Source organism: Atractosteus spatula, chromosome 15 (genome assembly GCF_055471065.1).
Source record: "Atractosteus spatula isolate fAtrSpa1 chromosome 15, fAtrSpa1.hap1, whole genome shotgun sequence".
NCBI lineage: Eukaryota > Metazoa > Chordata > Actinopteri > Semionotiformes > Lepisosteidae > Atractosteus > Atractosteus spatula.
This window is the reverse complement of record NC_142720.1, coordinates 21927212-21953186: the sequence shown is the minus strand read 5'-3', so window position 1 is coordinate 21953186 and position 25975 is coordinate 21927212. Positions and strand designations below refer to the sequence as shown.

Genomic DNA, 25975 nt, shown 5'->3' with positions numbered 1-25975 from the left:
AAAGTATCTGCAAATAACTTTTGTTATGTCCTATTACCAAAGCTGAAGGTCTTTAAGTGTAGATACTGAAGCAAGTAGGGAGAATTAAAATGTAATAATTAAATGTACTTGGGGATATCAAGGATAGGTCCATCAACCTTATTAAAAAATATGAAACTGCTACCGGAAGGCCGCTCTACTTTTAACCATGTTAAAATGTAATCTTCTAGCTTCTTGTAAAATTATTGTATAATGCAGTTGCATCATACAGGCTTATATTAAACATTTAATTTGCCTCATAATAGTTGTAAAAGATGCGGTTCTGCAGCTACATTCTGATCCAATTTCCTTAAAGTATTTTTCAAAGAAAGAGAAATGACACACAGCATGCATAAAGCTTTTTATTGTAACTTTAATTGCATGAAATGTTTGTTTCTGTTCTGATCAGTCTTGTTATGTATGTCTGGGGGCCCTGGAACTTCCCCAGTCAGTTTTAATCACCATGTGATTTCAGCCCAGGGGGGGTACAGAAAGGCAGCACACCTAATCGAAATCACTGTGAGCACTGCTCCTCATTGACAGTGGCACACCTTAATCCTTAGTGGGGCACTGAAAAAAATCTGCTCTGCGTTTAGACTCCATGCAAACAATATTAAAGTGTAGATTTTTTTGTTAATATTATTTGAAGTTTTTTTTTTCCTTTTATTGCACAAGACTGCTGATTCTAGTGTGAAATTCGGAATATTTAGGGCCTTGACTCAACTTCAAATTGAGTTCATTCTGAGTGTTTATGCTTGAATTGCCAGTTTCATTCAGGGCAGCAGGAAAGTTAACACCACCTCATCTTACCCCAAGATGATCTTGTTTTATTGAATTTATGGTCCAAAGAGCAGGGTGAAGGTTTGCCCTTAAGTACACTCAGTAAATAGAAGTAATTGACTCACAGTTAAAAGACTCACAGTTTTCCTGGACTAGAGTTAAGGCTTCAAACTCCAAACAGTGGGGTCTGGAATGCAGCAGGTTTTTATCCATAATCCATACGTGATAAATTGAAAACTGAGAAGATTATGAGAATTTAAAGAGGTGTACAAAACCTTTTAGATTTTGGAGTCAAATGGTCTTGATTGGGGAAACTTTGGTCTAGTACATTTTAATGCTCCATTTTTTATTTAGGTAAAATTTTCCTGGCTTGTTTATTAGGTCAGCTAATCTGCATTTATGACTCCTCGCATTTGAATGACAGATGTAATTTGATTAGGAATGCTTACAGTAAGCATAGAAACCTAATCTCTGATTAAATACACAACTATTATTGTCAAGGAAAGAATACTTTAACATAACAACACACAATAAGCATGACAAAATGTTGAAGAGAGACAAATTTGTAGGGACAACATATAGTAGGGGGAGATCCATTACATGTTATATAACTTAGAGGAGTGCTTTAATTAGCTTTTCAGGAAAAGAAACTGCTTTGGAAATGTTGAGTGTTCCAGTTCAACTGTATTTTCAGTAGTCACTTTCAGTGGAATGACATTTTATTGTTTTTATCTTCAAACAAATATAAAGATAATTTGAAATGCAAAATGTTTAATTTTATTCATCCTATTCTGTCTTCCCAGTGGTGTTTGGGCAGTTTGCCTACTTTCAGACAGCAATGAATGATTCAGTTGAGCTGTTTGATGGTGCCAGCCAAAATGCCAGACTCCTGAGTTCCCTTGCAGGAACTCATACAGGTAAATAACAAATATGAAGGTAAATAATGTCCAAACATTCTTGGAAAATCTAAAGCCATAGGTAATGAACTGTAATAACATAGTGTATAATTGAAATGTGGAGCTGGTAAGGATAGTAAGACAGTTTGGTGTAATATAATACACATTTGGCTTGAATGGCTCATGAGGTAAGGCACATGACACCTTTGGGAATTCTTAACCTTCCTATTTTTTGGTTTTAAACTATCCTAATTCACATGAAGCATTGAGAAACCTGTGAAAATGTATTGATTATGATGGAATTTTCATTGGTTTCAGTATGTTCCTTCATTACCAATCACTGGCAGTAGGACAGGTGTGGAACATGCTGGTGCATTTTTGCCATTTAGTCTTTTAGCCTGCCTGTTCTCATACCATAAAGCAAGCTGTGTCATTACATAGTTTTAATATGGAGATTAAATTCACAACCAGCACCAGTCACATTACCTGGATATTAAAATAGCTAAATTTGTGATTGGCATATGACTCCACTTATCAGATGTTACAATATATAAAGAAAAATATAAGAAATGTCATTTTGAAATGAGTGTGTGTTTTATCATTTGAATTTACATCACCATACACACCTTCATCCTAGTTTATGTTCAGTTCCATTCGGATGTTCTGTATATTTATGCAACATCCTAGTTAACATTGCGAAACAAAAAAAGAATGGAATTCTGAAGAGCAGCAGATAAGCTCTGCACCAAAATCCACACAAGAAAACAATATGTTTTCCTTGAGCTAACCTGTTTCTGTAAAGGTGGAAGAGAATTCCAAAAATCATTCAAATTATTGCTTAACATAAATTTAATTAGCAACATCGTTTTGACAAATGTGTTTGTACTAAACTTTTAATCACATTCTTTAAGCATTTAAATCCTCTTTGCTTCCTGTGTGATTTGCAATTGTGTTTTGAAACCCCAATGTTTTCATCGTTCAGTAAAAGGAAGGCTTGAAGGGTTACTTTGTCTGCAATTTGTATCTTTCTTACACACTCTAATAACTTTGCTTAATAACTTGACCATTTTGTGCAGGAATAGCTTAGCTAAGGATGAGTATAGAAACAGCAGGCCTGTCCTCTCTCCCCATTCTCTATCAGATCCTGCACAGTAGATGCACATCCCCAAGGACAGTCAACATGGGAAGCAAACATCATGCTTTTTTATGTGCAGGTGTGAGCAACTAGGAGTGATTCTTTCCAAGGCCATTAAAATTGGTGCTGAATATGGGGAGAGCACATTCAAAGTGACAGGTTATGCCATATGTCATTAAATATGAATTTAAGGTCACAAAATTAGACCAGGACCGGCCTACTTTCAGAAAAAAAATCCCTTTTTTCTGGTTTGCGTTTATAGGGATTTCTGAGAGGACCAACATGGCATTTGTGCCATTAACATAACATATTTGTATCAAAAATCTAATATTTTACATTTCTTTGTTCTTAATTTTAGTTTTCTTTTTAACTGGGAAATTAATGTTTTCTCTTGAAAGACAGCACCTATAATTTTGCTCCACCATAATTCACGATGGTGGTGATATCTTTAGCGAAATGTTCAGTGAAAATTCCTGGGAAATAGAGTAAATGGGGTCTGTTCCATTCCTGCTGATAAAATGTTTTGTGCCCTTCAATGAGTTATATACTAAATGGTTTTCCAGTTGCACTGCTCAGCTCTTATTATTTTAGTGTTAATGCACTAAATATTTTGCCATTGCAGCAAAATGTGAGTTTCACTTATGATTTCTAAGGATGAAGTTATGACTGCTTCACCAGCTGTGCTCCAAGTGCAGAAATACATTCTTTATTGTGCAATAATAAAGGGGAACCACATTTAGAGGGACAGAAGCAGTGCGAAAAGGGGACATGACTAGAAAAAAGGCCGTCCCTTACATCAACAATTCTTCACCCATGAACTCTCAAACATGAGAAGCCTACTCCTTTTATTCCCAGAGGAGAGGCTGTGATATTGGGGTTTTCTCAGTGCAGGACTTCAATCCACTGGGGATCCATCCTCTAAAGAGCTCCCTGTCTCCCATCACTCCTATATGATCCCTGCAGGCTCACGAGGAGAACAGCGCCCTGCGGTGGTCACACACCCTGCCCCCACGCAACCCCTGACACTGACACACAGACCTGCACATGAGGCCACTACACAGGGAAAACATACGACTATAGCATGGAGGACATACAGTATGTACAAAAGCAAGTCCTTATATCTTTCACCTGTTACAATATTGTGCCTTCTGTTTTGGCAGGAGAGACCTTGCCCTTAGCCACATCCAACCAGATTTTGCTGCGATTCAGTGCTAAAAGTGGAGCATCTGCCAGAGGTTTCCACTTTGTTTACCAAGGTATGTGTAAGTGTTCATTACCGCACCATAGAGCTTAGCACATGAGACAAATGGTGCCCAGGGCTTGCGGTTGACATTTATGCTTGAATTAAAACTGAGCTTTTGTTCTAGGAGGGCCCATATAAAGACGTGATATTTGTTATGATGTGCCACAGAGCTCTGCTTTAAGCTCATTCCTCAGAATTAAAAATGAACACAGTTCACAGGTGTCCAGCCATGTCATTGCTTTGCGTTTTAATATGAAAGTCCTAACCAGTCACCACTGCTGAACCGCTGACCCCTGCAGTGCTCAGCTCAGCTTTGAGACAATATGCCCTTTCCTCGCAGTGCACCAGCACCGTGAGTACAGGCACTGTGGTGTGAGATGGAAAAAGGAGTTTCTTCCATCAATGCTTAAGAGCTCACTAGCCAATTTTGTCTGGTCACCTTTCCACGTTTAGTTTTTTTTCCATAAGCTGAAGTTTGGTTTAATTCCTTACTTTTCTGGACAGAATATTCTATAGCAGCCTTGTGTAGAAGATATCATTTTTTTTTCCTCTATGCAATTATACCAAGGTGTAGCATTTAGCACATATTGAGAGTTAATGAGTGAGTGCATTTAAACCTACTGGGAAATTGCTGTCTTTTTTTTTACTATCTCACTTTGCCTGAGTGGATATAAAAAAGAAATGTCGTCAATGCAATAAAGCAAGAAGAGTTCAAGACATATTGCACTGTCTTGGTTTTGGTATTCAAACAAGAAGTAAATGGCAGAACTATAAAAACAGAGCAAACCATAACATTTATTACAGTCTTGAAACAGATCAGTCTGACTGTCAAGGAAAATAACACCAGCTGATCTCAAAATAAATTTCACCAAACAGACATTTACACAACTGCAAGGATTTTAAAAACGTTAAGAAAGTTTCCACTGCACCTTTTCAGTTTTTTTAAAGTTCTCAAAGCATGTAAAATAAAGAAGAAACTGGTGAAGGGGAAGATAACGAAGGTTTATTGGTATTAATTTTATTATCTTTAAATGAGAAAATATTGATAGATGATGATGGCTTCTGTACGTATAAAATATTGCATGACAAAAAACAAGGGCGTCACAGTGGCGCAATGGTTGGCATTGCTACCTCACAGTGCTGGGGCCCTGGGTTTCATGGACTGGCATCCTATCCTGGGATAGGCTCTGGCTTCTCTGTGATATCCTATATTGGATAAAGCTGTTAAAGATGGATGGATAAAAACAAGAAATACTGAAGTGCGTGTGGATGATTAATTTAGAAAGTCTTGTTGCTTGCCATTTAGTTTTATAAAGTGGGCAGCAAAATCATAAAACCCTCCTGAATGTCTTGATAGAGCAAAACAGTGTGTCTTGTAATATACCCACTGGGTACAGAGTCAGTAATTTGATAGCATGCTGTGGCAGCATTGACTGCAATGAACAAACAGCCAGAAATGTTTTTTTTTCCCTTTCCCACGGGCTATGGGAAATGGTTCCAGTGAAGTCAGAGAAAGAAGTTAAATGTTACATATAACCAGCACCCTCGGGTGTTTCTGTTCATCACTCAAGTATTGTTATCAAGTATTGTTATACCTGTTTTTATTTTGATGGTAGAATTTGCACTTTGATTTCAACATAAATACTGAATCTGTTTAATTAGTTAGTGCAAAGCAAAATTAGTTTTCATTAGATCCACAAAGTCCCACAATATATTTTAGTTTTGGTTTTTGTTGAAAGGGTATTTCAGTTTTATTTTCCTACCTCTTAAATTAATTCCTTGTGACAAAGGTACTGAACGGTATGTGTGCAACTGAAAGAAAAAAAAATCTCTTTTGGGGAGTATTTATTATGTATGAATGAACTGTGAATCAATTTTGAAATTGTTTCTTTAAAAAAAAGACGTATCTTTTAGTATCCATCGTGTATGGTCTACAGGAAAAAGAGCTACCTTGTGGCCAGTCTGTTTTGCTGTAGATCATGTTTTCTAAAGACTCTGTTTGACCCCCCACAGCTGTCCCTCGCACAAGTGACACTCAGTGTAGCTCTGTGCCAGAGCCCAGGTATGGAAGACGCATTGGCTCAGAGTTCTCCGCGGGGTCCATAGTTCGCTTTGAGTGCAACCCCGGCTATTTCCTGCAGGGCTCCAAAGCAATTAAGTGTTACGCTGTCCCCAATGCCCTAGCACAGTGGAACGACACCATTCCGACTTGTGTAGGTAAGTATCCTCTAAACATAGTCACGAATGGTTTCAGTTCCCGAGTTATGTGTGGTGATACAACAGATCTCAAAACTATCAACGAGACATGTTTTCCAAGCCACAAATATTTTACAGACACTTGTAATGCATTTTGGATTAAATATTAATTTGCGTTGGGTGCAGTATAGTTTTAATTACGTTCACTTTTATGAGCATATCTTTTTTTGTAAACTTTATATTTTAAAGTGTAGGGCCCGGAAGAGTTTGTTTAGTATTAAGATCTGCAAAAATAAAAGTAGGTGCTAATTTAGGCATAGAAATTCCTACCAGTGTCGATAGGTCTTTATGTCCTTTATGTGTTATTGAAGCTTACATTTTATCTTCCTAATAGATTTGTTGAATTGAAATTCAAAATGGCATATCAAAATGATTGAACCTCACTCAGCCACAAGCACTTACACTGCTAGACATCTCTGCTTTCTTCAACACAAGAGGCTTTTATTCCCAAACATTTCCTGAACATGGGCCCATTTTGTTTTTCCTTTTGAAACTGGAATTCCTTTCTGCTGCAGTAAGGCCTGACAACATGAAAACAAAATGGAACATTATACGTGGTCACTATTATTATCTGCGAGCATCCTGGGAGAACCATCTTTTGATTAACTTATTCATAGCTTTGTTTGATTATAAATAACCTTTGTTGCTGTTTTTTTATTGCAGACTTTCATTCTGTAAATGAAAGACAAAACAATCAACTCACAGGAGAGCTCTGTGTAAAGGCCTCATTATGACTTTGATTTACTTCTTTGTTCTGCCTTAGTTCCATGTAGTGGAAACCTTACTGAAAGAAGAGGCACCATTCTCTCCCCTGGGTTCCCTGAGCCCTATGGTAACAGTTTGAACTGTGTGTGGAGAATCACAGTCACTGAGGGAGCAGGTATACAGGCGAGTATCAAAGGAACAGGGGAAAGCTCATCAAAGCTAGAAAGCTGATCCGTTTCAAAAGTGTTTCTTTCAGAATACTGTTGCTTTAAAACACACACCTCAACAGTGAGGTCATCAATAGATACGTTGTAAGAGTGTCTGATATTAGTTTATATGGGAATTTAAGCTTGCTATTATCTTGAATAGACCATTTACTTTATGGTGTTGTAAGTATGCTATTTACTGGAACAGCCTTGTTAATTGTAAGAAGGAAATGCTGCATTACCTTAAGTAAGTAAAGGCATTAGTGGAAACATCATCAGACATGCTGCCCTTTTAAAATAAAGTATTTAAAATACTGTAGATGCTCTGATTCACTTTCTAGCCAGGTCCAAGACTATAAATAAATTGAGTTTATTTTCCTTGATGGCATTTTTCACATTTTCAGTGAAAGAATGAGATTAATTAAACATAATTTCTATCCATTACTTTGACTTAGATTCAAGTCATCAGCTTTGCCACAGAGCATAACTGGGATTCCCTGGAAATCTACGATGGTGGTGATATGGCAGCACCAAAGCTGGGGAGCTTTTCAGGTAGGGTCGTCCTCTCAATCCACAGTGCCTTCCTGCTTCGTATATCCCACATGGAGACAGCAGTGTAAAGCAAGGCTCCACAGATGGAACGTTGTGTTTCCTTTCTTCTCTTTTCAGCAGGAATAAACCCGCTACCTGTTCCTTTGCAGCCTGTGCATGCTGACGCAGCTCCCCACCTGAACTACATTTATCTATCCACCCATTTTCTAACCACTTTATCCAATACAGGGTTGTTGGGGAACCAGAGTCTTACCTGGCAAGCACAGGGCACAAGGCAGGATACTTTCTGGACTGCATGCCATTTGCAGACATTTACAGTATAATGGCATGAATCACTGACTGATTACAAAAACAAAATAATTAACCTTGGAATTTTTTATTAAACCTCCACTTCGTTGTAATTGGAATAGAAATGATGGTAGAGAAATATTTTACCAGTTGCGCTACATTTCTTGAAGTTCATAATGAAAGATTGAGAGGAAAATAAGGCCCCTTTTCTCCCAATCATCCGTCACTGAAAATATGAATCTTTACTTCTCTGAGATCACAGCTCAAAAATACTCCACCATCCTCATTCTACTGCTGTTACAGTTCACTTAACAGGTTCACGTTGGGGTGGTGTGGTACAGGATACCTTAGTCATACAGTCAAGTGTCACCACTTTTATAATGCTGGATAAAGCAAAGTACACATTCATTGTGTTCAAGTTACATAGGGTATGTCTGTAACTACTGCAATTTTTAATCTTGTTTTTTGAGATTCGCTGCATTATGGGATAGTTGGGTATGGGATAGAACGTCATTGACTGCAGCCTTGCTAGGAGTAGTTTAATTTTGCATGAATAAGTAGATTATTAGAATATCATTCATGTGGAAGATCAGCTTATATTTAGCTCTAGGCTTTGTGGAACTGCATTTTTTAGTTTATGATGATGTATTTTATTATATATCATATATGTATTTAAGTGCTTTGAGAAGCCACCTTTTAAGGGACTACATAAAATAAAGTTTGTTATTATTATTATTATTATTATTATTATTATATGGCTAACACTTTGAAAACAAAATATAGCCACTTATTTTTGATGTCCCTATTAGTTCATGACAAAATTGGATTCTCAGATCCGATCTTCACAAATGTTACTGTAACAATCATGAAGCCCAAACACCAGACTTTTTGCAGAGTTCCCTGTTTCCATCGTCTTCTGTGTTCCCTAAGGCTGTGAGTGTGGGGCTGCAGTAGCATGCTACTGCAAGTTAAGTCACACAGCATCCACACTGGATAGATAGAATGTGAGTGGAGGAGCCCCTGATGATTTAGCTCGGACAAATTGAGAGCTCTCCGATGTGCAGAGGGGAGATTAATACGGGGCAGGATTCACCTGCTGGGAGACGTCCAGAAGAAGCTCAGAGCTAGTGTGCATCTTCTGTTTGTTGTAATTTATAATCGCAGCAATGTGATTTCATCTCGTTATACTTAAATAGCTCCCATTCAGCTGAAATACTTCTTACATAACTAAAACAAAGCTTCCTTTTTTTCCTTTAATACAATTTCTGTTTCCTGGGGAGCCATTTAAATGGGGCTCGTTCTTCAGCAGAAGTGACATAAATTAGTCACACGGAGCATTTTGGCTTGGGCAACTTGTCAGAGGACTGTTTTACACGGAGAGTTTTTTATAATTAAAAACAGAACTACTGAATGAAATCTTATAATGAAAAAAAGAGATACTAAACCTAATTGGTACCATACATAACAATATCTTACATAAGCTTGAGGGGTTTACATCAACACTTTAATTGCCTGGTAGGAGCTGACCCTTACCTATGACTAATTGCACATAAATAACAAAAACAGATTCATCTTCTGTTTTAGTGCGTTTTTAATTGATTCAGAAGTGCTAATAGGTTGTTTGTTATACTCTTCTAAAGTGTTATTTGCAATACCTAAAATGAAGTGTTTTCTGACTCAGAAGTACTTAAATACTCAGTGAAGTAAAGAAATATTTTTAAATCTCAGTGGAATGAAACGTTTCCTCCTTATTTGTCGTTTTCAAGCAGCTTTGAAACATATCTACATCTGTTATATGCAGTGTGTTCACTTAGATTTTATTGTTACTAATCTGCACTGTTTTCTGAATCCCTTTATGGACACATACGATTTGCATTCTTTACATTTTCAGCTGTTGCAGTCACTTGTTTCACAGCCTTTGTACAAATCTTTTAAACTTTAAGATATATTGCATATCATTTTGAATTTTATCATTTCTCTTGCCTTTATGGGAGAAATTGTATACAAAGAAACCACACTTAGTTATATTACATTTGTATCTGTATTTACCCCTTTGAAGACCGTTTGTTCCTCATTAGCTCCATATTAAAGCAACTACAGCATAGGTACTGAAAAATAATGGGTGATGAGTGACATGCTGTATCCCTAAGTACCTGGTGTGTCTGCCATTAGAATGCTGACACTTAAGACCCAGAATAGTTACTTAAGCATGAATTATATGCTAGCACTTATACTAGCGTGATGGACAAAGCCTGTAAAAAGGCTGACAAGGTGCTTTTTACCTTTCTTCAGTAATACATGTCTCTCATGTGTCACTAATAAGGCATGTTATAGGGATTTACAGTATTCAGCAAGCTGTGTTTCTGTACTAAGGTTAGTAATACTTGTGTTATAGGTCTATCATATTCAGTGTTTTCATTTTAACATATTTTTTGGTTTCCTTTTCACTAGAATCTTGTCACATTTGTTCCACAGTAATCTAATTAGTTACCAGCAATTAAATAAAAAGATGCAGCTAGTTCAGTTGCTTTTTTATGAAGAAGGCTTATATAATGATTTAAAGAATGAATTTCCTTGGTATTTGACATGTTTACAGAAAGCATTACAGTCATCCAAAGAGCTGCTATTCAGGAGATTATTTCAATTAATAAGATAAGCACCGTGAAGACATCTTGTCTAGCTCAGCTGTCTATACTTAAACACATACAAATGCAAATTGTTTTATTTCCTATTGTTTATATAATGCTGATCAATTAACCTATCTGATATTATCAAAGGTTAAAATTTGTCTATAGGCAAATTAAGTCAGCATTAGCTAGAAATTAAGTCAGCTTTTTGCATTCCTTGTTGTCTGAGTATGAATTGAGGAAACTGTGTGACTAGATATAGATAAACTAGACTAGATAGATAGTTTACAAGCATGCAAATAAAAGGCACAAGGGTCCACTTGTTTTAATCGTACTATAGAAATGGCAGAGTGAGGAAATGTTCTTACTAGAGCAGTTAAAGTTAATCCATTCATCATCACTAAACACCAGTAGTTCTGGGGGATGGATCACCTCAATACTTGTGACTTGTCAAATATGTCCTGCCCAATTTTTAGACTTTTCAGTTGGCTGCTAATATGTGTCATGGCCGCATTTCAAGTAGTTAAAAGACCAGTGAATAAAAAACGTAATATCTAAAGTCTCTCAAACTTTCAAAGAAGCATTTTTCACCATTGGATATCCTCCAGAGCATTATTCCTGTCTTCAAAACGTCAAAAAGAAAATTAATATCTCCCTTTCAATGTAATCTTTTAGGGAAGAGCTGGTCTGATACTGCAAATGATGTTAAAAGATTTGATGCTGTGGCATAGTAACAATGTGCTTGGTGAATAAAAAATGACTAAACAAGCAGTATGCATTTTCAAGGGTCAGAATGACTGGACCTTAAAATGTCATTGGAGATCAATAATACAAGATGTATATGTTTCAGACAGGATTATTCTTGAAATAACATCTACCTCAAGTTTAATGTTAACTTTTCCTAACTGTATCTTAATCTTTGGTACATCTAATGGCCAACAGGTAAAACTCTGAAAAACACTCATCCAAATGTATTCCCTCTCAACAGTTGCATATTTTGTTAAATATGAAATATACAGTATGTTCCACGTATATTGCTAAAATGTTGATTTTTAGATCTATTCTGTATAATAAATGTGTGTGCTCAAGTGTTTTTAATTGAAGAATCTGACTTAAATGCTGATTACATAAAATTGTTACCTTAAGATAGAAGGGCACATTGAGTATTGTAGATTCATTAAAGATCTATAAATTGATGTGTCTTCTACGCACATAGTTCAGAGTTTAACAAGCAACAAAATTCAACATTAATTGAAAATGAGGAATTCACTGACTACTTAAAAATATATTGCCATTGGGCTTTCATGATTTAAAATTTATTAGTCTAAGTCTTAAATGCATTATTATCAATTTTGCATTTTTTAATGCATTAATTTCACCCTTTAAATATAAAAAGCATATACCAAATGTAATATGCTTTCCATACCCAGATGCTTTCAAGTCATATTCAGTATAAAAATTCCGGTAAACCTACATTTTATGTACAAACTATTAGTTATTTTAGGTACATATTATTATAGATAATGTTTTTTTTAAAAACATTTTAACAGTTGTGGTCCATTTTTAGCTTTTAGGAAATTATTTTCCCAGATATTACTAGCACATGTGAGCCTTAGAGTTCACATTTACTTTTTTCAAACTCTTCATCACTATGTGTGTCATGATGTGAAACTGGCCTTATCAGAAACAAATCTAGTCACAGTATTAAGACCCACTTCACAATGTCCTGTACCACTGATGAGTAATTCACAGACTAAATGCAAATGTAAATTTTAGCCCAGAGGTATTTGATAGTCTTTGTAATGCAAACAAAATGTGCAGAACATATTGATCTTTTGTATCCATAGGCTCATCAGTAATGACAGATGCACTGTCGGACATCTTTATCAGTTCATGCATTTTCTTCTTGTCCTAATCAGCAGATTTGACTAAATGTTTATTTCTCATTTCACAGTTGACCTGCTATAGGAATTTCTCTCTCCTCATTTGTTCTGTTTGTTATAAAATGGATGAAGTTTAAGGTTATCTGTTATTTACAGAGAAGTATTAGCACAGACAAGTACCTCTTTCAAATTGTGTATAACAGAATGTCAACATTTTAAATGTTTGTCACCTTTGTGTATTTCTTTTCCTGGAGAACTCTGTCTCATGTCAGCCTTTCATTTTGTGTCCTTTTGTGAAGTTAACTGTTGGTCTTTTTCGGCCTTTTGACTGAGGTCCAAAGATAAATTGCAGGCTGTACAAGATGTGTTCTTTCTTTCAATGTCAGGCAGTATCGTTGCATGTGTTCACTCAGTGAAATACTTTCTGAGGTTGTTGGTAATGCCAGTCTATTTAGGCTTTTTTTTAAGTGCATCGATTTACTGAATGACCTCATATGTTCACAATAATTACTTTTTCTTCTTAAGTTACATTAACTGGAATGCAACAGTGTCGCCTGAAGGATCAAGTAAAGGAGAGATGTTTTTGTAGCACCTTCTTTGGCTGATGGCAATGGCGGGTTGTGAAGGGAACTCCTGACACGGAGGTTGCTCAGATTAGGTGGTCAGTGGTATGAGATGACAGGTGGATTTGCAAGAAAGGTTCAGGTGAAGTCATTCTGTGAAATGGAAACGTTTTATTTGATGGCCTTGGAAGAGGATAGGGTGTCCGGGTGAAATAGGAGGGCAAGAAGGGTGGTTATTCCTCTTGGGGTGGATATAGTTAGGCCTGGGGGAGAACTCCTGGTGAAGGGGTTCATTTCAGAAGTTTCATTGCTGCATACAATTAATGGTATCTGAAGAACCTCTTTTTCTGCCTCTCCTCTCTCCCTTTAATTACTATGTTAACCTTGTTGTTCTTTGCAGCTCACATTCTGACACGGCTCAACTCTCTAATGTCATCTGAAAACCTAGGTTACAAAGAATGCATATTTAAATGCTATTCAGCTTTGACCAGGGAATAGTGCTTTGAAAAAATATGTGAACACCATTGATTGAATGGTTATTTTCTGCATATATTTTATGCTGTGGAACTTTATGCAGAATAAAATCAAAGTGTGTAATTGTAATTATATTCCAGTAACAACAAAAATCCTTGCATCCTCAACGTCTTCTGAAAATGTAGGATTGTGGCATCTTTCACTTCATAGGAGTTACATGTTACCAGACTCATGTTTGTCACTGCCGCTGTATACCACTGGCATAATGGAATAAGTACAGCTGTGGGATTTGGACCCATTCTTAGATAAGATAAGTGTCACAGTGGATTTAATGCTGGGCCTTGGGTTGCAGTGGTTGAGCTCTTGAGTGAGCAGGCACGATAGAGTTTAGGTCAGGGGGCAGCCCATCTTTGGGACTGCTTTCTGTTTAAGGTAAGAAGTGATGATGGAGTCCAGAGGCCAGAAACAGAGCACCGTCCAACCTTTTGCTCTCTCAGTGAGTCATCAACTGTGTTGCCCAATTTAAGACATGATAATAATCGTAATTTTTATAGCTCCCTTTCTGTCACATTATCACAAGGCACGTAGCCAAAGCATTAACACTTTGGATTTGCAGTAGTCATAAATTATTACGAAAGATTGCTTGTTGAGTGCTAATAAATGTAAATGTAATAAAGTATCACACATCTTATTAGTAATACATAAAGAGTATCAATTATTTATTACTTACTAAAGGCAGAAAGCACCTAGAAAGCCATTATACTCTATTTGTCAAGTGTTACAGCATTATTTATATCTAACACATTCTAGATGTCTTAAAATGTTTCCACCAATGCTGTATCAATCTTTAAGACTACTTTTGGGTTGAGAATCTTTGCAAAGGTTTCTAATGCATTTTTGCAACAATGCTGCGGTCAGGCTTATCCTCCAAAGCAAGGCTAGGCCTGCTGAGTCCTGGAATGAGAGACCGCTAAGGTACAGTAGCTGCTGCTACTGTAAATGGAGCATTAGAGGGTCTCTTCCCTCTGAACCACACTGTCCAATCCACTATCCCACAATGGTATTCAGAGGGAGAGGAGAGGTGTCGTCGTTTGAATAACACAGTAAACTGAGTTCTTGACAACATGGTCGTTAACGACCTCACTATTTAAACGTACTACTGTATACTGTATATTATATTATGCAAATGTGAACATTGGTTCAGAATTAAATTTTAATTTGACCATTTCATTATAAAAATATGGTGTCTTCAAATTATTTAAAAAATGGAATTTATGTGAATGGTTTGCACAACAGTGACAAACAACTAAAGCCTAGTCAACAATGTCTAAAAAAAGTACAGATCAGCGTATGCCTTGTAATAGGATCCATTGTGCATTTTTAATATAATTTCAGGAAATTTAATTCTATAACCCATGATTTTAGCTTAAAACTACAATGATTTTATCATTGTGTCTTTTGTGTTTTTGTTTTGCATGAATATTTTTCCAATGAAATCTACAGTAGTATCTTTTATATTTTAGGTACAACTGCCCCAGCTTTACTGAACAGTACTTCCAATCAGCTTTATCTGCATTTTCACACAGACATCAGTGTTGTTGCTGCTGGATTTCACCTAGAATACAAAAGTAAGTTTAAATTTAAAATTTTGATTTATGATGCTTATCTGAAATTTGAATACTGAATGTATGGGAGTAAATGTAAGCAAATGTGTTGTGCAGACAGGTTAAGGAGCTTTACAATATGAATACAGTGTTTTCAAGGAACAGAATCATAGTGATTGACAATGTTTGAATTGTACTGCTCTTAGTTCATCTTGCAGAGCACAGAGTATATTGCTTTGGGGATAGAACGTGTACAAATTATACAGTAACATCACCATCATGTAGTTGACACAGAACTGAATCTTCCTTTCAGAGTTTTAAAAAATGCAAAAATTAAAAGTCACTTGAATTGCTTTGGAATATTGGTTGGAATATTCAACTAATACTGCAAAAAAATAAATAAAAGGAACATAATTTATTTAACTAATTTCAGATAAATGAAAGATCCTGCAAATCCTATTCCAAGAGAGGAGCCATGGACAGATGTTTCAAATTTAGGGCCAGTTAGAGTGACACAGCTGTCTTTGACCAGTAAAAGATTGGAGCTGATACATGTATAAAATGAATGTCTTCTACAAGTAACACTTTTCATGTTTGCTGTATTGTAAGAGCATGTAGTTAGTGTGAATAATCTAAATTATTTTATAATAATCTCTGTAATAAAATATATATACAGTATATTTCACAAGGCCCTGTTACAGTTAAGCAGTGATGCTGTGAAATAAATTCTCTGTGACTTATTCATATGCAGCAGTCACTTTGAAAAACAGGCATTATTAAAGATTCGAGGATCTAACTTATGGTAGGATTGTCTACCCCAGAGGTTTGCATAAGCTTGGTGTCTTGTTTTTTTATCTTTTTTATTGTTCTAATTTATTCCAGTGCACATGAATAAAGGGCAACAATGCATTATGTAGGATTGTTTGAATATGTTTCACAACATTGAAATTGAAAGGTATGGAGGAGATAAATGGATGCAGTCCTTTCTAAAACAACCTGGGGAAAAGAAAAAAATAAGATTCCAACATTGAAATATGCAGCCAATATGCACATGAACAATTAAGCAGGGTGCAGAGGTTCTGTAAACTGTAGGACCTTATAGTACAGAAACAGCATGGGTCAGCTTTGAGCAGCAGGCTCAAATACCAAAATATTCTTTAATACTTCAAAGCTCTCTGACATTTACATTTTGCTCAGCAGTAGTTAGCAGTAGTTAAATTAAATTAAAGTTATTTAGCAGTAAATTAAATTAAATTAAACTGTTTTGCCTCAAAGAGCTTATAAGCTATAACAATATATTCTAACATTATTTTAAAGGTAATGGATTCAAATGTTTTAATTTTATTGCCGTTTTTTTTACTCATTGATATTACATTTAGAAAGTATCCGTCTCATCTGGAAGTATATGTTAATGTAGGGGAGAGGATGAACCCAACATGTAGGCATGGTGCCTAGATCCAAAATGAACTTTCATTATTTCTCTGTTGTTGTTTTCTTGATTAATCAGTTGTTATAAAAGATGGTGCTCTTTTGCATTTCTTAGTTGGATCAGGCAAGTAACATCAACAGAAGACTCTTTCTTTGTTCCCTCCATCCCATTTTCAGATTCCTGTTTCTTCTTTGGTAGTTGTCCCTGTCATCACAAAGCAATTCTTTACACTTAGTTTTAATATGAGACACTCTTCCTAAACACAAATTACAAATTAAAAACTCAGTTAGCACCTCCTCCCTTTTCACTTATGTAAACCTAGGAAGATATTCTCTTAACCATATCATATTATATTAAATGTTATAACAACACAAGAAGTTGATCGGCTCACTCCTTACAGAGGCATGGATCACATGGAAGGAAGCAGCTTCCAGTGCCCCCTGCTGTTATTATCTCAGCCGCTCCTTCCTTCAAGGCACACGCTAAGTGGAATGCAACCCGTTTTCAGGCACACAATACTTTGGAAGAAAAAAAACTGTCATTTTGAAAGATTTAATTTTAGGTGCAGATCGTAAAAAAAAAAACAATGTTGAAAAGAAATCAACAAATTAGTGCTGTATTGCTGTAGAGCCACAATCCCTCAAACTTAGAAAAAGAATTTCTTTTGGTTGGCTTCCTTATAAAAACTATATTTTGGAATTAATGTCTATTTCTTAATTGCATTATCGATACCTGAAGCCTAAATAATTTGATGAAATATATTTCAGCTGTGTTTGTCTTAAAGAAATCATTCACTCCTCCCATGGTAAGGAAGACAAAGTTCCTACGCTATATAGTAAATAGTTTAAAGACATAAAGATATTGGCTTGAGCGAGATCATTTTATAAACTTAGAAAATAGAAGAAATGCAGGATTATCAAAGGGTCAAGTGGGAAGATTAACAATGGTTTCTATTAATACTGCCATTGTAATGCAGAGAGCAATGAACCTGTTAGACAATGAACTTGTTAGCCTAAAACTGTGCTTTAGCCTGCATGCTGCTATTAACTGTGCATCATTTGCATGGATGAAGAGTCAGACTTGTGTTATTGTTGATTTAGAATAAAGCTTTTTTAAAAAACATCAGCATCAGAAACATTAAAATTAAATTATATTTGGTGGGGATAAATGTCAAAAGTTCAAGACTTTGATATGCAATTAAGTATTATCCTTGGAACAATTCATGGCTTATAATCAAATATTGCTTCTCATTATTTTTCAATAGCAATACATTAAATATTCTGTAATGCAATAGCAAAATAGTAATCAGAGGCAAAACCAAAAATATGTTAAAGCACAGTAAAAGCAAGTAAGTTATAACTGGCAAGGTAAAAATCTAGATCTGTTTTAAATATGTTTTAAATATGTTTTAGTGGCTGACAACTGCACAATGGACATGTCCCAGTTATCTTTACTTCTTTACTAATATTCCACTGGCCATATAACACAACACCTTGGACAACATAAGAAAATAAGTAACACAATTAAAACATACAGCCATTTACAACTTTTAGTTAGAAAAACTGAGGAAGTTCTTAAATACTATTAAGTGTGGTGGCATTGAGTGTTGTGTTCCTAGGTACTGGATGGCCAACTAAGGCAGTGGAATCCTGGGATTACCCTTAAGAGTAACGTTGTATAACTTTGGGGTCAAAAGCTACGATATATGGGTGAACAACATTTCCTTTACTTTGGTATTTAACAGCATCCTATAAAACAATTTCAAAACTGCTTATTTGTATTTTTTTTAAAATTAATGTTCTAAAAGCATATGCTTTATCAGAATGAAATACTTCAAAAAAGTTTTTTTTCATCTGTTGTTTGGGGAGATTTACCAACCGGTGGTTTTTTTGTGCTATACTGTGGAAAGATATTGCTGCAACAGTTTAGCAGCTGACAGACAACACTATCCTCTGATTCATATACTTTCTTACCTTTCCTTCTAAATATAAACATTGAGCTCAGATAATTGTTTACAGCAAACACTTTTTATTGCATCCTCAAAGCACTTATTTTAAACTTCTTTTTATAGAGAAATAGTACCATCTTGTAGTTTATTTCATCTATATTTAAAGAGTAACAGGTATACAGTACAGTACATCATTATTTATTGAGTTCTATAAATAACACTTATATAATGAAATGGGTGGTATTTATCACATAGGACAATCAAAACATTTTAGAACTTATAAAATCTGAACTTTCTTTCCACTGTGTTTCATGTACATGTAGCACGACATGCTTAATGTTTGGGTACACAGATTTATTTTGTCTGTTAAATTATGGAGTTGACAATGTTTTCACCAGTCTTAACATTCTCTGATTTGTCCATTTTTATTTATTATTTTGTAAAAAAAAATATCTCTGGTAACTTTTCTTGCAATTTCCGACTTCATTGTGCAATGACTTTTTTTATATTATATCCTACGAATGGGATACTTTCTCTTGGACTAACAACATTTTTCAAATAAAGAATGGAAAAAAAAGCAATTTATTCTAGCATTAAAAATCAAATTCAGTGAAAAAAGAAACTCAATGTATTATAAAAAGAAGTTGTGCTTCACAATGCATACTCTATTTTTTAGTTCTTATATCTTTTAGAAAGTTTGCTTGTCAGTATTTATCTTATGTTTATTATCCAGGTACTGGCATCAGGAGAAGTGACTTCTGGTAATGGTGGCTTTGTTGACATATTGTGAAAGAAAAAAGCAAACAAAACTGGAGACGACATTATTTCTTTGCCATTTTTACTACATGATTAATGCACAATACTTCTCTTCCCTTTTAAATTTCCGGAGGAAGCTATCCGTCTGAATGCCGTCAACAACAGATATTGTACAGTATCGCCATACTTAATCGCCATCGAGACACACACGCAGTTCAGGCAGGCCTGCACTCATTGTCGCCCATGAAATGAGACAAACATTTGTCCACACCTTAAATTACAAATCTCACAGTTCAGGCAAGCAGTGTGTTTTGTCTGGATCAAGGCTAGCAGATATATCAAGACATTTCTACCGCACTTCTAAGTAGGACATCATAGTGATAAACCTCAAAGGATTCAATGGAGTGACCAAGATGGAGCTCTATGCAATTGGTAAGAAAGGCCCATTAGGAGGTTCTTCTCAATTGTTGCCTGATGGAAACAGGTGTACTAGTAATCCTGCCGTCAAATTATGAACCAGAACTTTGATTAAGAACAATATGCTAGTTACTGGCAAGTAAAGAGACCCTGCCTACATGTATATTCATTTTAAATCAAATACAGGTACTGAATCATTCAAGATGTCTGTTTTGGAGATTCAGATTCAGTTTTCATTCTTTTTCTCACTTGTATACAGCTGTGTCTTATCATATGCTTTCTTAATAAAAGTAAGCTTGAAGCGTTTGTCCCTCTTCACTGTGGCATGACTTGGGGGCGTGCCCAGTGTGGCCTCGCCTGCGTTGTCCCAGCTGTCCTGGCTGACGAGCCCCAGCTGGGCGGGTCCTGTAAAGGCACACTGGACAGCCCCGGAAGGGGGCGTTTACACCGACAGGCCCAGAGGGGATTGCAGCCCCGTAAGGTTTTCTTTTTCTTTTTTCGCCTGACCCGCTGTGCAGTACCACCGGGGCAGGCTGTTCCATTTCCACAAGTTTTATTGTTGTTTTTGCCTTACGCGCCCGGCTCTACCAGACTGGACCCCGTTAAGTAGGGTCGGTCCAGTCTGGTCACCGCTGTGCGGGCGGTTCTTTTGTTCCCAGGCTGGACCCGGATGAATAGGGTAAGCCCAGCCTGGAGGTTACAAGGCACAGCGGTACACCTTCCTTTTTGTGTTTTATTTTTCATTCTTTTTGTGTTATTTTTGGTCCCTGCTAGCCTCACACCGGTCCTTCCCTCCCCTCGCCCGGGACGCTGACTTCTACCGCCGCTCGCCGCGGCTCCTCCCTCTCCGCACTGTCACACCCCTTATTCTTCTTTTACTTCATACAGTATATGTTTCCATTGTCACACAACATCGAACATTAACTTCAGTTTTTTTCTTTAGTCAGTTTGCATTTTTGCAACTCAAAGAATATAAAAAATAAATACAGCAGCAATAAGATGAATAATAACAAATCAAATAAAAATAGCTCATAAAACAGTTAAAATGCAATGGGGGGGAGGGTTAAATTTGTAATGCACTGCATGAGGTAGCAAGTTTATTTTTTTTCAAAGCGTGTGTAGCATTTAAGAAAAAAGAAAAAAAATCTTTAAATCCATAAGTGTCTGATGGTAAGTCTTAAAAGCTGAGAAACTGCAGGGAATGAAGGAATCTTGTAAAGCTCGGTATAAAAGGCTGGGCTGTCTCGTTGATGCCAAGTTCATCCTGACTGTTCAGCATGTGAAGACTGTAGCAGCATTTTAATTACCCCAGGCAGAGCTGTGCCTTCTGTGTAGCAGTTATAAAGTGCCAAAGGGTTTCCAAGACTGGGATAACAGCTTCAGTAGTGCAAGAAAAAAAAAGTTAAAATCTTTGGAATTTTTTAAAAGTGAGTTTGAAATGATTGATGTCATTTAGGTTTCTAACTAAGCCCTATCTACTTTTTTTAAGCAGAATTGTATTCAGGCCCAAAACATTATATGTAGCTTTTAATTAATTTGTAGTTAAATTAGAAATGCTTTCACATTATAAAATCTATGTAAAAATAATCATCTGTCTTTTTATTTAAGTTTAAGATAGAACCTTTTCAAAATGTGGCTGTTGGGTTTTTCAGTATCAGTTTCCATGTTAAAGCTGATGCTCGCTTATTCCTTTTATGGTTGGAATTCATCCTCAAAATGTACTGTGAACCTCTGATGCCGTTTTAAGTAAACTAACTAAATAGACCTTGTGTGGTTTAAAGCTTTAAAATGCTTTATAAAGGCAGGATTAAAGCTTACAAGCAATATTAATCAATAGATAAGCAGCAAGCAAATGGTTTAGCAAGGGAGAAAAAGGTAATTTAAGAGGTTTATAAGATCTGACGGTGATACTGCATTCATGCTTTGACTACTAAGAACATTGTAGCTCTAAGGTGTATGCCTTAAGCCTTTTCTTGTCCATTTCACTTGTGCGGAAGTGACATTTAACATTTTCTACCAGTGTCTGCAGGCATATTCTATTTCAGTCCATGTGATATTTTCATCAATTGCACATTCATGGTACCTTCACACGGACAGCCATTTTCCTACACATGCGTGTTTTCTTATTGTATTAAAAACAACCACTGTTTTACTTTAAATATCAAATAAAATATTTATTAAGGGAAAAATATAACGTGGACCATTCATGTGCCACAACTTTAGAATTATTTCAAGTAAAAAAAAAAGGTTTGAATATGCTTTGATACTTACCCACATTTGTGATTCCTGCACATTAACAAATTAAAAAGCAGCACATTTAGTGCACACATGTGGTACAAAAAGCCTATATAAGATGTAATGTTTGTGGTGTATTTTTTATTGAGCCACATAATTTTTATTTTTAAAAAGTGGTCTTATTTACCAGGTTTCTCATTCAATTTATCACATTCACCCATTGGCTAACAAGACTTTTCATCAGCTTTAAAAATGTGTTGCGAGCTTAAAATGTAATTGAACCTCTGGTTCCTTCATAATTGTAATACAGTATACAGTATGTATATTTTAGGTGCATTCAATTCACAAATGCCTTTCTGATTTACAGTCTCCTTAATGAAAAATAATGTATTTAGTGTTTAGGAAACATCAATATATAATCAATTACTTAACTCTGGAGTTGACTGTTTTAGGGAGAAATGCATGTGGAACAGAAAACTCAAAAATAAGTCAAATGTCTAAAATTGTATTTACAGTTATCCTGTGAGGAACATTCTTATGATTTAGGAGTGTAAAATAATACAGTATATAAACTCTATGTGCTGGTTCAGTTATTGAAAGAGCTGCTTCCATAATCTTTTGAAACAAAGGTTGTGACACACAAACTTACAGTGCCACCTGCTGCAAATTAGATTGTTGTTAGAAAATGTGATCTTCACTAAAATACATTTGTTTTATAAATAATATAATTTATTTACAAATAAATTACTAAGCTGTTTTTTTTGTCAATGCTACACCCTGTAAAGTCCTACATTATAATAATCATCATCATAATAATAATTTTCTTGTTCTTTTCTCTTAATGAAGCTGTTGGACTAACAACATGTCCTGAACCGTTAGTTCCTGCCAATGGGATAAAGACTGGGGACAGGTTCATGGTCAATGATGTAGTGTCATTCAGCTGTGAACCAGGATATGTTCTGCAGGTATGTCCCACACCGGAGTCTGTTCTGGAGCATTACATTCCCTGGGTTTCTTTTTAAATAACAAATATACAGGAAAGCTTTCACCAGTATTCACCAGTATTCAGACATTGAGAAGTCTTTATCACAATATATTACTCACATAAATAAACATTTGCAACATACATAGTTTATGTATGTTTAAAGCCTGGTTTTACTGGAACTGTGCCTTCGCTCCAGGGTACTTACTGGGGACTGTTAATCCCCTTAGTGAAACAGCAACCTCTTTACTATGAGTAACAACACTTTGGAAAATACAACCAGCTACACATACCTTGGTCTGAAGATCAGTTAATTCAGAGGGTTTTGACTTGGCAGAGAGGTCACTGAAGAAGGTATGCTGGGATGTCTATACCATGAGAAGGAAGGTCTACAATATTACTTTCCTCGCACACAAAAATATAGCTGTGAATATTTGAAAGTGTAATTGAACCCATTGCCCTACATAGACAGGATTACACATAATAGAACAAACAGCCTACAAAAGCCCAGAACACAGAATGTAAAAACATTCTCCATGTTCTGAGAAAACACCAAACAATATCTGCAGGGCTGAATTGGGACAATATTCACTGTATATCAATATATAGAATAGTACAATAAGACATTGGCTACACCTGCTCTAGTGACCAGAAATCTTACAACACCAAGACCCTGCTGAGCCAAGAGCTCAGCCCAGGACAGTATACTGTATGTACTGTAAATACCACTACAGTATAACACAAATCAGAGAGAGCCAGCTTACAGTGCTAACAAAAAGAAAACTCTACCCCACCCATTGGACACTCACACACCACACAAGCCTGGGCTACCAGGGCCTAAAAAGGCAATTCACATCGGCAGACTATCTGACCAGGGTGAGAAACCACATGGAGAAGCAAAACCTGATAATTATGGGCTCAGTGGCCATAGTCTGGTGACAGACAGATATGGCTAGCCACATAGGACAGGCTGTGCTCCCAATCCCAGCTGAACGAAGAAGAGGAGAGACACAGACACACTAGAGAAGCATTCTTTCTTAAAACAGCAAAACAAATGTTAAATCCCAGAATTCCCACACCTGCCTGAACAGCAATCAATCATACTGGGGTAGGAGGGAGAAAATTGAATAAAGTTGGCATTTTAATTAAGTATGTTATTTCCTACAACAACCTGAGGAGCAGAGAATAATATTAAGAAGTACAATGTTCTTATAAATGTTTATAAATATTTGTAATTTTTTTTGTAAATTTCAGCACAATGTGTATACTGTAATATACTAGTTTAGAATTGTATACATCTGTAAGGCCCATAAAATATGTATTAATATTACTGAGCGCCTTCTGCAGTGTATTTCTCATTTTCTTGTAATCTTATATATTGAATTTCCTCTCATCCTGGGACCACTGATTTCAGGTTGAAATGTGTTTAAAAATACCCTGATTGGTTTTAGAATAACTAGATTGCTATGACTACATTCCAACTGGTATGACTTGTTATTGCTAAGTCTCCTCTCTTGATCAAAGAGCATTTATGTCTTCAGGTAATGGTGTGGAATTGACCAATTTTTCAGTAATGCAGCGGGAGGCATGATGAATGGCTCATTTTCATAATTCTCAAACACATCTATAAAAAATTGTCCACATTTTTGTACCAGCTTTTTATTCAAACTATAACAAACTATTGCTTCTGTTGTGTATTGCAAAAAATATATATATATACTGTATATATACAGTAGGGAAATAAACAGATATTTCACAGATTAAGTTATTTGAAATCTGGTATTACCCTGTCAATAATACCAGACAATTATTTAAGGACATATACTGTACCACACTATAAACTGTATCATTCACAGGGACACTCTCATATCTCCTGTATGCCTGGAACTGTCCGACGCTGGAATTACCCACCACCTCTTTGCATAGGTAAGAGTACTTTTGAACTCACCAGTTTTCCAGGTGTCAACACATAGTTCGGAGATTGGATATATCTGTTGTTTTGAATGAAATTACAAAAGGTAATGTGTTTTTTTCTATGCTAAATTGAAACTCTACCTTTGGACATCAGTAGTGGAGAGCTGAAAGTAATCATTCTGTTCTTTTCTTCTTTTCCAATTCTCACGAAATCATGCCTGTATCTGCATTAGCTCGTTGTGGAGGAACACTCACTGCTATGACCGATGTCATCCTCAGTCCTGGCTTCCCTGGAAATTATCCCGGGAACCTTGATTGCACCTGGAAAATCTTGTTGCCAGTTGGATATGGTGAGGCAGAAAATTAAAAAAATAGAAAATATCAAGGTTGAACTGTCAGTTAAATGTAAACACTTCTTGGTAGCTGCACTGGAGGGTATAATAACAAAAGACCTGATGTCTCTTTATCCTCATGTCATTTTCAATGCAGTTAATTTAGTCTGTCCTGAGAGCTACTTTTTGATAGCACATTGAGAGCCTACAGTCATACAAGGCATTAATAGCATTCTCTTTCCGATGCATTTTTATTGTTAACAGGCTAGCCTGACTATTGTCTTCATTCTATCAAATTTCATTTACCTCTCAACCCACATCTGAGAATGAGATAAATAGCTTTATCTGCATGGTCCTTTGTGATTCCTGCTGGTAATGACCACGTTGTCAATGCATACAAATTCAGACTGCTAAATAAGCCCCATTGTATTGCGGTTTCTCTTTCTTATTGTTTGTTTCTGTTTGAACAGATTAGCCAAAATAACAAAATAGCATTTGTTGCAAATAGGCCGAGAATTCACTGTGTAAGGAAAGAAAGAAAAAATGCAACACATTCATTAATGTCAAGTGTGATCATGTTAAAATAGTGGAGACTTTCGTTAGTGATTGTGACAGTTCTGTTTATTGATTTTAAGTACTTCCACATACAAAATAAACATTATCCATCCATCAGATGTGTGTACTAAAATAAATATATACACAATGAGTTATAGCAGCGCTGGATAAGCATTA

At 35.9% G+C, this 25975-nt stretch overlaps 1 protein-coding gene across 1 annotated transcript in view; it reads left to right on the top strand.

The window, feature by feature from the left end:
• csmd1b (CUB and Sushi multiple domains 1b) overlaps nt 1–25975 on the top strand; it is a 203723-nt gene that overhangs the window by 125255 nt on the left and 52493 nt on the right. Inside the window, exons 28-36 of the mRNA XM_088933977.1 lie at nt 1602–1715; nt 3990–4085; nt 6086–6289; nt 7092–7235; nt 7693–7791; nt 15150–15254; nt 22862–22980; nt 24854–24923; nt 25145–25261. Coding sequence (XP_088790103.1) covers nt 1602–1715; nt 3990–4085; nt 6086–6289; nt 7092–7235; nt 7693–7791; nt 15150–15254; nt 22862–22980; nt 24854–24923; nt 25145–25261 — 1068 coding nt within the window. The remainder of the gene's footprint in view (nt 1–1601; nt 1716–3989; nt 4086–6085; nt 6290–7091; nt 7236–7692; nt 7792–15149; nt 15255–22861; nt 22981–24853; nt 24924–25144; nt 25262–25975) is intronic.